Source organism: Oncorhynchus mykiss, chromosome 10, assembly GCF_057628025.1.
Source record: "Oncorhynchus mykiss isolate SJ-2025 chromosome 10, ASM5762802v1, whole genome shotgun sequence".
Taxonomy (NCBI): domain Eukaryota; kingdom Metazoa; phylum Chordata; class Actinopteri; order Salmoniformes; family Salmonidae; genus Oncorhynchus; species Oncorhynchus mykiss.
In genome coordinates, this window is record NC_143031.1 from 43364193 (window position 1) to 43378490 (window position 14298).

The 14298-nt window shown below is 42.8% G+C and overlaps 1 protein-coding gene across 1 annotated transcript; it reads right to left on the reverse strand.

Moving 5' to 3' along the window:
- Positions 1 to 1236: 1236 nt before the first annotated feature.
- On the reverse strand, positions 1237 to 13891 carry LOC110533946 (vesicle-associated membrane protein 1). The gene is made up of 5 exons (XM_021618535.3): positions 13478 to 13891; positions 6718 to 6820; positions 6313 to 6471; positions 5990 to 6041; positions 1237 to 5850 (listed from the first exon to the last, which is right to left on the reverse strand). Coding segments are annotated over exons 1-5 (333 nt in total). The 5' UTR covers positions 13480 to 13891; the 3' UTR covers positions 1237 to 5833.
- Positions 13892 to 14298: the final 407 nt, after the last annotated feature.

The following is a 14298-nucleotide window of genomic DNA, read 5'->3' on the forward strand; positions in this document are numbered from 1 at the left end:
GGCTCTTCTATGCTTCTCTATCACGTTGCCCCAGCGGTGCTCTCCGTTCAGAACGTCAGAAACAACATTTATTGGCAACGTGCCACTGCCAATGTTCTGAATTAATGTAATTTCTTTATTGTTTCCTCGCGTGTTTTCCCTAACCAAGAAACAGGCATGTTTACGACTTTTCTTTGTATCATTTTGAGGCATGGATAAAATATATATATTTTTAAATGTAACCTTTATTTAACTGGATATGTCTGAATATGGATATGTCTGACTCAATTCCAGACGTATCCAGATAGGCCTACGTACTACAACCCTAAATTACACTAAATAAGTGCACAAATGCTACTGCAGCAGTAAGACTAGCCACAAATATCAACACCTTCCTCTCCAAAATTCTACCCTACAGCCATCATTCTACCCTAAAACTATAATTCAATCAAATAGGCTTACATTGTCAGTCAGTTCCATTCCCTAGAATTGTTTTTTGATTGTAATTGTTCCTAGATCCGTATGATACCTTCATTCTTTATATTGTTCAGATTCCCTTTGGGACATGAAATTGTCCTATCATCTAACCTCTCCTGAGCAGTAACATCATCAACATGTGTTGTGTAGCTCGACTACGGGGGCTGACCATATGGAGTAACACATGGGGTGACATGCATTCAGAAATTCATGAAGTAAACTCTCTAGACATTGTGAGGGGATATATACCTCAACACTCATGGCAAACCAATGAAATGATGATTAAAACCTATATTTCCTATGGCAAAAGTGTATACATCTGTGTTATAATAATTCTATGAATGTGCTGCCCAGTCCAATTACATCCAACTTTGTCTGAGTGTACTGACCACACTGCTTTCTTCTGCCTTGGCCTTTTGGTTCATGCACCGATTCTTTTCAGACTGGATTCACATTGTTGGTGATCTGAACACTCAATAAATGTCATCTTGACTAACGTGGATGGTCAATCTTCCATAGTAACCCTATCTATCTTGCCTAAATATAATTGTATGTTCCACATCTTCTCTCCAGGATGATTAGGCCCTAAATAGGTGAGCGATTGTGTGTGATTCATACATTCCACGTAGGCTATGAGATACCTGGCTATCTGCAAAATAAGAGTTGGTGAGGACAACTTACACTGTAGATATTTCACGTTTTTGGTGTGTGCTTCATCTATTTCCAGCTTAAATTCAAAATATTTTGGTTTGCAACACAGTTCAATTATATTTGGACCCATTTTAGCATAGATTTTATTTAATGTCATCATTGTTTTTAAACACGCACACACACACACACTGGGAACAATAAACACAGGTCATCAGAATTATTGTTTTTCCAATATATATATATATTTCCATGATGTTCATCAATATAACAAGACATTGATCGATTTACACTACAATTGTTTTTTATGTACTTCTGATTTTCAATTGGTATCCTGTGGTACATTGTAATCCACCTTGTTTTTAATATCCAATCCCATTCAAAACAAAAACACAATAAATAAATCAATAAATCAAATAAAACAGACTGAACCAAACACATTACCCATGATCCCCCAGTCTATTCCCTCCTGAAAGACCAGGCAAACAGAGGTAATGTGGACTGTAAACCTCCCCAACACCGGTCCCAAAAGAACAAAATAATATTCCCTCCACAAAATGAAGTTCAAACAAAATATAAACATAGTGACAACAGAGGAATCTGTCTTGAATTGTACACCATTCTAAGCTTTCTGGACATTTGTTTTTCCCAGTAACATCCCTTCTTCTTGACTTGGTTGATACGATTAACATAGAGAACATGTCTTTATTTAATCTTTCCTCCTCTTCCGATGTACACACAACCTAAGCCAATGACATCATACCAAAGTTATTACTAACTTTATGCAAAATACAAAGGAAACATTTGGTCCAAAAATAAAAATAAATGTAATGTGTATTGGTGAGAGCATTGTGATTTTATAGCCGACCTGTGAAGGATCAGTGCCTCAAAAGGTTCCCTCCTATGTTGAAGTCACTGAACACCTCTTAGTGTTAGCAATAACACAATATTCTCCACCACATCATATCCTAGCCCCCCAAAATACACCCAGAATACAACAAAAAAAAGTGCCAGGACATTAAAAGTTGCGCACACCCATCCTTGCGGAACAAAAAAAGCAACAGAAAATGAGCACTCACATAACATCAATTTGTCTATTTTTTTTTTATCTAAATTTGCTGAGCACTTTAAGGACAACCCTTGGATTTGTGAACAGCACAGGAGTCCTACCCCGACCAGTGGTGTCATGAGATGATAATAACTCGAAGGCGGCACTCTTTTTTTTTTTGTCACCTTCAAAATAAATTCGAATTATTTGCTATTCCAATTTTTATACAGCTTTCGTGGATTTTCTTGACCTCACCCAGTAGATTTTGATGAACCGTTCTAATCTCCGACCTGAAGAAATAGGACCCCCCTTCCCCCAAATACACCCCCACACTACAACACCAGACAATAAATACTTTTTTTATGCATGTTTTGTTTGTTTTGTTTAACAGCTATAGATAAAGTTAATATTTTATTTCATCTGTAAATTGTTGTCAGCACGACAGCGACACACACAAGGAGAGGAGTTGTGCTATTATTAGTTATAGGAGCTTGTGTCTAAAGACTCGGTACAGATTAAAGTAGTCTTATGGAAGGGGGCTGAAAGCACGTCTTTTTGTAGGTTTTGTTTCTCTTGCATATCTTCAAATAGCACATTATGTCATCATCTATTTGCCAACATGAGCTATTGAATAAGATCTGAAAGGGTTAAACGGTCATGTGACTTTAGGTATTTTTGGGTTAAGGGTACGCTTTCAAAAACAGGGGAGTAAGGATTGCTGTTAAAGTGACTTGGGTAAAATATGTTGTGTCCCTCTACTTGTTTTTGATGGCAGTTGGCAGCAAGAACATCTAGTCTTTGGTAATTTTCCTCTGAATTAGTTTTGCTCTAGTTAGGTAGAATAAAGAGGAAGGGTGGGGCTGGGAGATAGGCTTTGCTGGGAGATAATGTGCTAAGGCCATTTCCTTTTACATGTGTCTGATAGAGATAGTTAAAGAGAGGGAGATAACAATAGAATGAGAAAGAGAGAGAGAGAGAGAGCAAGGAAATATGTGTGTGTGTTATTTGTAACATATGGTTGGGGGGGCTCTGCCAGTGTACATGTAGCATAGGAATATTCCTTGAGCACAAATATGGAAAATCTGAAAGACAGTCAGTGGGCTGATCTGTTACCTCCCCACTCTGCTCATCTAATTTAGTTGTCATGGAAACAGCTTGCCCTCACCGCTGATGTCTAAGCGGCCAAATCTGTCAGGATAAACTAGGGATATTCCCAGGACGGGCAGAGCTTCAACAACACACACATCCCCAGTGTAGGATCCTGAATCAATGAGGAGAAATAGGTGGGAATGGTGGGACAGAGGCCAAGAGGTCATGTTAAGGTGGCCTAACCTATGGGAACAACTGTATTATCCACAGGTCCAGTAGTCTTTCTGCTACTACTCATAAAGTAGACTAACAGAGCTGGCAGATAGATAGCACTAGAAACCTGTGGAAGCTGCTGAGGGGAGGACGGCTTATAATAATGGCTGGAACGGTGCGAATGGTATGGCATCAAACCATGTGTTTGATGTACTTGATACCGTTCCACTCATTCCGCTCCAGGCATTACCACGAGCCCGTCCTCCCCAATTAAGGTGCCACCAACCTCATGTGCTAGAAACAGATAGCACTAGAAACAGTTAGGCCTATACAGGGGCATGGGACAAGAGGTGACCATGCAAGAGCAATCCACTAAGAACAAATCAGTAAGGGCACCAAAGAGAAAATGGCAGAAAACTAAAGCTTCTCCCTAGTTGCTTGGCAGTGTTTAACTTACAGAGCTGAACCACAAAAATGCACGCACACACACAACACACAGAGGTAGAGAGGAGCTCCCTGCTCATAGCAGTTAGTGAAGTCCTGATTGAGTTCAGTCTCCTCTTTACCTATCTGCTTCAAACAAACACACAAATATACTATATAAAATATACGCTATTACTATGTTTAAAAAAGAAAAAGACAGTAACTAGGGAGAAAATGTAAGAAAGATAGAGAGAGAACCAGTGCACTTGCAAACGCTCCCTCTAGCTTGTGTGTATACTATGACTGCTTTTCATGACGTTTCTTGGAAAGTTCACTTAAGGTTTACAGCAACTCTTAATCCGTCAACGAAGCTGGCCCCCATGGGCCAAGTTAGTCCCTTTCTCTAGATCATCATTTTCTACTACTGTATGTCCATGCCAGTTGCTTCATCCATCTTCATACTTCTACCTTCACTTTGAAATAAGGCTGAGTTGTCTGTGTATGTGCTCATCAATAGGTGAGATTTTGCTGAATGAGGTTCTCTCTCGGCCGGTCATGCTGTTGACCAGCCAGACAGCGGTCATGCTGTTGACCAGCCAGACAGCGCCATCAAAAACAAGGCTCTTTGTGCATTTCACACCGCCTCCCCCTTTTCAGTCAGCCTCTCCCCCTACACAAAATAAAGAGTGTATGGGAATATTTTGACCGTAAAAATCATCAATGTGATACGTTTTGATCAGAGACTAAGGCTTTACTGTGTCCGAATTTTTGATCCCTTAGTGTAAGTATCCTTTTTAGCTATTTGTTAGTAATGACATCTCTGTAGGATTTGGTGTATTGTCACAGCAACGTTATGCAATGTTATGTTGCTGAAATGAAAAAATGAAACAGGTTCAAATCCTGATCCACCAAACAAAAACTAGCAAGCCCTCATTTTTTTTTATATATCAATATTGTTATTTTTCCAACTCTGGCTTGTTAGATTGATATCGGCGATAATATTTATGATCACTTCATATATATATTTTTAAAGATACTTACACATACATGTGCTACACTGACAGCATTTTTACTAGACAGCAATGGAGGAATGTTCTCGAAATAAGACACTAAATAAGTCAAATAAAAAACATCTACAGACATTGGTCCAATTCTATTGGCAGTTAATAAAGAGAAGGTACATGATCGGAGAGAGAGACAGAAAGAAAGAGAAGGAAGGAAGGATTCTAAAGAGACAGTATGGCTAAAGGGTGTAGGAGAGAGAAAGAGAAGAAGAGAGAGAGAAGCAAAAGATGGAGAACAGGATGGGAATATCGATTAAGTACCTCGGTTAAAGGAGACAAACTCCACTGTGCAAAGATGCACCTATACTCTGTGGGAGACAGAGCAAGACAGAGAAAGCCAGAGACAGGCAGAGACAGTGAGAGAGAACGTGCAAGATATACGCACTCTGATTAATAGGCAGTAGTTCAAATCTGAAGCATAAGTAAAATTAATACAAAAATTAAAAAATACAAAACGCACACCCACACACAACCTACAAAAACATTATATCAGAATAAAATTCCTACAAAGAACTATATATATATTTCATATCTGGTATATAACAATTATCGCCAGGGTCATCATTTTCTTTTCTGTCGTTGTCATCGGTAACAATCACAACAAGTATTGGGTTCTGAGTATGAATGACGGATTAGAAAAGCAGGAAGTATTTACAAAGAAGGCAGGGCCACAGACTCACAGGACGAAAATTGACAGGGGTCCAGAGGTGAGGCGGTGGAAGCGGGGGCTGAGAGGGTTCAGGGGGTTCTGGGCAGGGTCATATTGAGACTATTTGGGGAGCAATTTAATTAATTCATCACCAGTGGACATTTTTTGTTGTTGATTTGAAGGGTTTTCTGTTGCAAGGAAGCGGGCAGTCTCGTGTGCAGACTGGGGTAGGAGCCACTCATCTTAAGTGCTGAAGTAGACTAGAGAGAGAGAAAAACAGAGAGAGGGAAAGAGAGAGAGAAAGGGAAAGGGATGGTGAGAAAAAATACTAATACTGAAGCACAGACTATATCTTAATTCAAACTGCCATGGCAGGGAGAGTGTGGGTGTGACCCTTACCGATGATGACGATGAGGACAATCGCACATATCAGCCCCAGGATAATCATCATCTAGAGGAAGCAGAGTTTTGTATGTTTTAATGTATTATGGAGCCCCATTGGCTGCTGCCAAGGCAGCAGCTACTCTTCCTGGGGTCCAGCAAAATGAAGTTGGACATGAAGAGGTAGTAAAACAGGGGGGATGGGACATGCGGTAAATCATGAGCTACAATCCATTTCATTATGTTTTAACATTCATCTTGAAAGCCTCAAAGGAAATGACTATTATCATGAATAAATGTGGACCAAAGTACATCTTTATCTATCTCAATGTAGCCCTTACCTTGGCGTTCTTCCACCAGTACTTGTTCTTGAGTTTTGCAGCACTGGTCTCGAACTGTGAGGCTCCAGCCTGCAGGGCATCGGCCCGATCATCTAGCTCTGACAGTTTCTGATCACGCTCCAGAACCTTATCCACGTTTACACGCATGATATCCACCACCTGGGGAGGGCAGACACACGGGCCGAAAACAGGGACAGGGTAAATCCCTCAATCAACTCAGACTGAGTTGTGTTATCGCCACAGTATATTTACACAATGTATTGACTGTTGACCTAAGTGTGTTGGACATGCATTCATCCAGTCCATGTCGGCTTGTGACTATTCACAACGTGTGAAGAAGGTTCCGATATTTCTGTGGGTCAGTATGTGTGTAATACAAGGTGAGTGTGTCTGCATGTTCCTCACCTCATCCACCTGAGCCTGTGTCTGTTGCAGGCGGCGGTTGCTGGTGAGGTTTGGAGGGGGCGCCGCTCCATCTGCGGGGGCGCCGGCGGCAGCTGGGGCAGACCTGTCAATCAAACACAACTCGTCAGTTTATTCACCTTCAACGACGTATGGATGACCGTGTAGTAACGCATGCATCTACTAAATAGGCCAACCTGTCCCTTTGGTACATTGAAGTAAAAACAAGTTACTATCAAATCATGGCTGATTGGAATTATCCATCGTCACAGTACTCACTGAGGTAAAATCTCAACGTTATAGGTTTGAATCAAGTCAACAGCTTCATGATGACTGAATGATTGGAAAAGGAGGCAGAATATCTCTCTGTAATGAGCCTCAACAACAGGCTGAATGGTTTACTAATCCTGAATTAAAAGGGCCTGGATAAAAGGATCCACCAAGCATGAAATACAATTATGTGTATCCGCTTTGCTTACAGCCCTTTCCAACTGTATCCATAACACACACTACTAAAGCACATTCAAAGCTGTTCTGAATTAATTAATTCAAACCATCACTTTCTATGTCCCAAGAAGGCGTCTACATCTGAAAGCTGAATAAAAAGCTGAATAAATTGATAAATAATGCTCTCAATAATGCCAGAAATAAAATGTTTTAGAAGACAATAAAAATAAAAATAAAGCTATCTGTCCTAACTGCATCCTCCTCAAGAAAACATCAATATGACCACAAGCCATATATTCTGCATTCCATATCTGACAGACACCATCCTATCCTACAACCCTCCGCTGGGCATTGTTAGGGTTGTGCTAAGGGGAAACTAATGGACGACAATCAAAAGTCCTGAAGCAATTACTACATGTCTGGTCCTATCAATCTATTCTGACCATCTATGTTGACCATCTACAACTGAGTACAGTAACTCACTCTTTCTCACCAATCTATCTGAATGTGGTTTCTTTATTTTCATTATGATCTCAATGCAGTTGTTCTTTTTTCTAAACCTTGACTATATGCTATATTAATCTACCATTAGGCCTAGTTGTAGAAAAGATGTAAAGGCACTGGAAAGCCTACTGGCAAGGCCAAAAACACTATGATGCAAAGGTGTATGCTGGGTAGTCCTTCCTTTGCATGCCCTCATTGCTCTGATAGTCCTGCTGGATTTGTGTTAGTAACTCACTGTGTGGACCATGGAGCTGAGCTGTGTTAGTAACTCACTGTGTGGACCATGGAGCTGAGCTGTGTTAGTAACTCACTGTGTGGACCATGGAGCTGCGCTGTGTTAGTAACTCACTGTGTGGACCATGGAGCTGCGCTGTGTTATCAACTCACTGTGTGGACCATGGAGCTGAGCTGTGTTAGTAACTCACTGTGTGGACCATGGAGCTGCGCTGTGTTAGTAACTCACTGTGTGGACCATGGAGCTGCGCTGTGTTAGTAACTCACTGTGTGGACCATGGAGCTGCGCTGTGTTATCAACTCACTGTGTGGACCATGGAGCTACGCTGTGTTAGTAACTCACTGTGTGGACCATGGAGCTGCGCTGTGTTAGTAACTCACTGTGTGGACCATGGAGCTGCGCTGTGTTAGTAACTCACTGTGTGGACCATGGAGCTGCGCTGTGTTAGTAACTCACTGTGTGGACCATGGAGCTGCGCTGTGTTATCAACTCACTGTGTGGACCATGGAGCTGCGCTGTGTTAGTAACTCACTGTGTGGACCATGGAGCTGCGTTGTGTTAGTAACTCACTGTGTGGACCATGGAGCTGTGCTGTGTTAGTAACTCACTGTGTGGACCATGGAGCTGTGCTGTGTTATCAACTCACTGTGTGGACCATGGAGCTGCGCTGTGTTAGCAACTCACTGTGTGGACCATGGAGCTGAGCTGTGTTAGTAACTCACTGTGTGGACCATGGAGCTGCGCTGTGTTAGCAACTCACTGTGTGGACCATGGAGCTGAGCTGTGTTATCAACTCACTGTGTGGACCATGGAGCTGCGCTGTGTTAGCAACTCACTGTGTGGACCATGGAGCTGAGCTGTGTTAGTAACTCACTGTGTGGACCATGGAGCTGCACTGTGTTAGTAACTCACTGTGTGGACCATGGAGCTGCACTGTGTTAGTAACTCACTGTGTGGACCATGGAGCTGCACTGTGTTAGTAACTCACTGTGTGGACCATGGAGCTGCACTGTGTTAGTAACTCACTGTGTGGACCATGGAGCTGCACTGTGTTAGTAACTCACTGTGTGGACCATGGAGCTGCACTGTGTTAGTAACTCACTGTGTGGACCATGGAGCTGCACTGTGTTAGTAACTCACTGTGTGGACCATGGAGCTGCACTGTGTTAGTAACTCACTGTGTGGACCATGGAGCTGCACTGTGTTAGTAACTCACTGTGTGGACCATGGAGCTGCACTGTGTTAGTAACTCACTGTGTGGACCATGGAGCTGCACTGTGTTAGTAACTCACTGTGTGGACCATGGAGCTGCACTGTGTTAGTAACTCACTGTGTGGACCATGGAGCTGCGCTGTGTTAGCAACTCACTGTGTGGACCATGGAGCTGAGCTGTGTTAGTAACTCACTGTGTGGACCATGGAGCTGCACTGTGTTAGTAACTCACTGTGTGGACCATGGAGCTGCACTGTGTTAGTAACTCACTGTGTGGACCATGGAGCTGCGCTGTGTTAGTAACTCACTGTGTGGACCATGGAGCTGCACTGTGTTAGTAACTCACTGTGTGGACCATGGAGCTGCACTGTGTTAGTAACTCACTGTGTGGACCATGGAGCTGCGCTGTGTTAGTAACTCACTGTGTGGACCATGGAGCTGCACTGTGTTAGTAACTCACTGTGTGGACCATGGAGCTGCGCTGTGTTATCAACTCACTGTGTGGACCATGGAGCTGAGCTGTGTTAGTAACTCACTGTGTGGACCATGGAGCTGAGCTGTGTTAGTAACTCACTGTGTGGACCATGGAGCTACGCTGTGTTAGTAACTCACTGTGTGGACCATGGAGCTGCGCTGTGTTAGTAACTCACTGTGTGGACCATGGAGCTGCACTGTGTTAGTAACTCACTGTGTGGACCATGGAGCTACGCTGTGTTAGTAACTCACTGTGTGGACCATGGAGCTGCACTGTGTTAGTAACTCACTGTGTGGACCATGGAGCTGAGCTGTGTTAGTAACTCACTGTGTGGACCATGGAGCTGCACTGTGTTAGTAACTCACTGTGTGGACCATGGAGCTGCACTGTGTTAGTAACTCACTGTGTGGACCATGGAGCTGCACTGTGTTAGTAACTCACTGTGTGGACCATGGAGCTGCACTGTGTTAGTAACTCACTGTGTGGACCATGGAGCTGCACTGTGTTAGTAACTCACTGTGTGGACCATGGAGCTGCACTGTGTTAGTAACTCACTGTGTGGACCATGGAGCTGCACTGTGTTAGTAACTCACTGTGTGGACCATGGAGCTGCACTGTGTTAGTAACTCACTGTGTGGACCATGGAGCTGCACTGTGTTAGTAACTCACTGTGTGGACCATGGAGCTGCACTGTGTTAGTAACTCACTGTGTGGACCATGGAGCTGCACTGTGTTAGTAACTCACTGTGTGGACCATGGAGCTGCACTGTGTTAGTAACTCACTGTGTGGACCATGGAGCTGCACTGTGTTAGTAACTCACTGTGTGGACCATGGAGCTGCACTGTGTTAGTAACTCACTGTGTGGACCATGGAGCTGCACTGTGTTAGTAACTCACTGTGTGGACCATGGAGCTGCACTGTGTTAGTAACTCACTGTGTGGACCATGGAGCTGCACTGTGTTAGTAACTCACTGTGTGGACCATGGAGCTGCACTGTGTTAGTAACTCACTGTGTGGACCATGGAGCTGCACTGTGTTAGTAACTCACTGTGTGGACCATGGAGCTGAGCTGTGTTAGTAACTCACTGTGTGGACCATGGAGCTGCACTGTGTTAGTAACTCACTGTGTGGACCATGGAGCTGAGTAACATACGTATATCAAAGAGGAGGCATCCTTTTGTGTCTTACTGTGGTAATGGAGTGTATTGTGTCCCTCCAGTATTTCCAGCTCCCATGTAGAGCAATAGTCATGTAACTGTAACTTCAACCCCATTTATAGTTCACGTTCTATAAATGGATTCAGGCTTTAGTGAAGTACTAGTGTTCATAATATCTTTAGGCTACATACTGTATGTGAGAGTGAGTATCAAGCTTAACTTGGTATTTAATTTTAAGTGTCTGTAGCCTTTTCATTATAGTACTATCATAGGTTCACAACTTAAGGATAAGTGGGCTGTAAATAATACACAGCATCGACCATGAACCGCTTTCAATCTCGTTTCTCAACTACATTTTGAGGTTGCTTCCTGCCTGTAGTGACCCCCTTCCTCCAGCAGAGTGAGACAAAACTCTGTATAAAGGTCACCTTTAAGGCCGTGACACACAGAGCTAATCCTCATGTGGCTACAAATCCTTCTGTACACTCATGTTTTCATTTGCATTTGTCAGTCCAAAGCAAGCGCTGTCTGGAAACACTAATTTGATGTGTTGAGTCACCTTGCCACATTAATCATTATGCTACCCAACTCGTATGTGGTCTACTGGGAGCCTCCATTATGTTGATGTTTAGGACGTGTTCTTTCTCATGTCGATTACAACAATTCAATTTTTAAGAGGCCAAATCCTACCCAGACTCTTTCACCTTCTCTGCGGAAGAGGCCATCGTCATTGTACAGCGAGCAAACGAGAGATGAACGATGGATGAGGACGTTATTGGCAACTCCCCTAGTGTGTTTTGTACATCATCCCCCACATTGCTACAACAACCATTGTTTTCTCGGGGCCTCAGATAAAAGAAGAGGGCGGATTGTGTGTGTGTGTGTGCACAGTGACGGGGAACATATTCAAAGGGCACGACGAAATGGATTGTGTAGGCTTTCAAATAAGAGTAATGGAGTGTCGACAGCAGTCTGGGGGGAACCCAGGGCAAGGTCTACCTCACATTCGCAACGTCCTCCACCAACAGGGTGAAAAAAAATGTCCCCTTGTCAAGACCATGGCCAGTAAAATGGTCTTATTCCCTTTGAAAACAGCTCGCATGCTCTTCTGAATTATTATACAGACACGACGATCGGCCTTTTGTTATTAATAGGCGACAACATTAATCACGTCTTTCTTCCCTGCTTTATTGGGCTGTATATGGCCGATTGCCACAGACATTTTGGTGAAGCATTTACAAATCGTCTCTCACGCACGAGACAGCGCGCATACACACCATAGCCACAAAAACAGTGGACTCTAGTCTACAAGTCTGTTTCAGCACTGTTGGAGAAGACAGCGACAGGCAGCGCTGTCCAGTGCTGGCAACGGCTTTGCGTGGTTCCCAAAATTTGCCTAATGCAGTTAGCTTTTTTATTTATTTTTTTATCAAGGGGGGTTTCATATTTGTTGAAAGGGTCCTCAATTTCGTCTAACATCAATGTCACCACCAGTTTATCGCGGGAATTACAGTGAGAAAAGTGGATAAAAATGTATATGGCTAGATTTGTTTATCAACAGCATGTTGACGATGTAACGCTAACATTTGTTGCCTGGCCTCAATGAGATGCTGTCTGTTTCAGCAGCTTGTTTGTATGCACGAATCGACAGAGAAAAGAATGCCACGGCCATCTTCCCTGACAGTGAAACACCTGCCTCCTGTAGCCTAGCAGTCGCTAAACAAAAACAACCTCAGACGACTGAACCTGGTATAGCTTGTCAAGGAAAGGAGCGGAAACGGCCACATCCCCGGTGTACTTTTGAATCATCAAATTAAATAGGCTACATTTAATTGCCCGTCCTTGCTTGACAATCGACAGCTATGAGCGTCAGTTACCCCCACCCCCACAGTTGGTTAGCAATATCACGTAGGCTAAGCCCACAATATGGCTAATGATAGTCTACCCTACTACATCCAAGATAATATGGATTTGTTGCTTCTCTAAGAAGATGTTCAACATGTTGAATGGGAGAAAATGTGTTATTAGGTCCAAGTTGCTTAGCCTATGATACGTGTATATTTAGCCGTAGGCCTATACATTAGTCTGTGGCAGAAACCAATGCATACGTCCAAATAAGCAAATTAGATATTTGTAGGTTTCTACTTTCAATTCCAATTTCAATTTTCAAATGGATATACATGCGAATACACGGACGTCAACAAATTCAAATCAAACCAGTCCAATCTGGAGAAAAGGCGTGCGTGTCCAATTCCAATGATAAGAACATATATATTTTACATTTGAATAAATATAACTAACTAATCATAACTAGCCAACATGACTGAATATTTCGTAAAGAAATGTGGCTGACAACAGGGGCCAACCACCGAAGAGTCGCCTAACCGTTATTCGACGCCTATGGAATAGACTATAGGCGAATGTTGGATGCTATTTAGCCTATGTGTATTGTCAGTAAATGTTCATAAATAAACATCCCACAGTAAATCAACACATTTATCCTGTAATTATAGGGTTCTTTAACCCTGACGCACGATTAAAATGCAATAGGCCTATATGCCTTGGAGACAATGGTTCCTTTAATTTCCTTTCTAAAATCATTTCTGAACAACAAATAGGCTTGCATTCTGCTACCCACCGAGCACGGATAAATAAATACACACAGGCCTAGACATAACAACAGGCACACAAAGAAAATAAACGTCACACAGAGGCAACAGTGTGATACTCACATTTCTTATGGTGGTTTATTAATGCAGGCTACGCAAGTCCGACTGGAATGTATTTGCCTAATAAGTGGCTGTTGAGTGGGTTGCCTTCAGCGCTCTTTTTCCCTCTCGCTCCCTCTCAGTCGATTCACTCTTCTGGCGTTTTCAATAGGAGGGAGTGATAATGTTTACCACCAAGTTGATTTTATTCCCCCGTTGTAAATGTTCCCTTTTTCTCAGTTCGTGCGCTTATTTTATGCCGCACCTCGCCAATGTATTTGTATAATAGCTACCGCTGGTCTCCTCTGTGTCACTACTGTAATGAACAAGTCATAAACACGCTTGTGTAAGGAGAACAAAGATGGCTTGATGACGTCATTCGCCATCCAGGGAGCCGCAGGTTGAAAGGGTTTTGTCTTTTCGTAGCAGGTTTAGGATAATTTGCGCAGCATGCTAGGCGAATTAACGTAACCGGTTAGGAAAATTAGGTTACATTTAGGAAAAGGGTTAGGGTTAGCTAAAATAAAATACAACATCTACGTTTGACTTCAACTTGACAAAAACGGTGTCCCATCTAGATATGACCTATTGAAAAGGGTGGGGAACCCTAACCTTAACCCCTACGCTTACACTACCTACAACCCTTACCTAACCTTAACCTTTAGGTTTTACATTTCAACTTTAATGGCGGGGTATTGACGTCCCAAGGATCCCGGATTGCACAACTGTGACATGGCAGTGTGTCCATGTACTGTCAAGCGTTAGCAGGGGTTGATCAATTTTGAAATCCATATAAATTATAACGGGATTAAACTATTAAACTATGTCATTGAAAGGGCACAGTA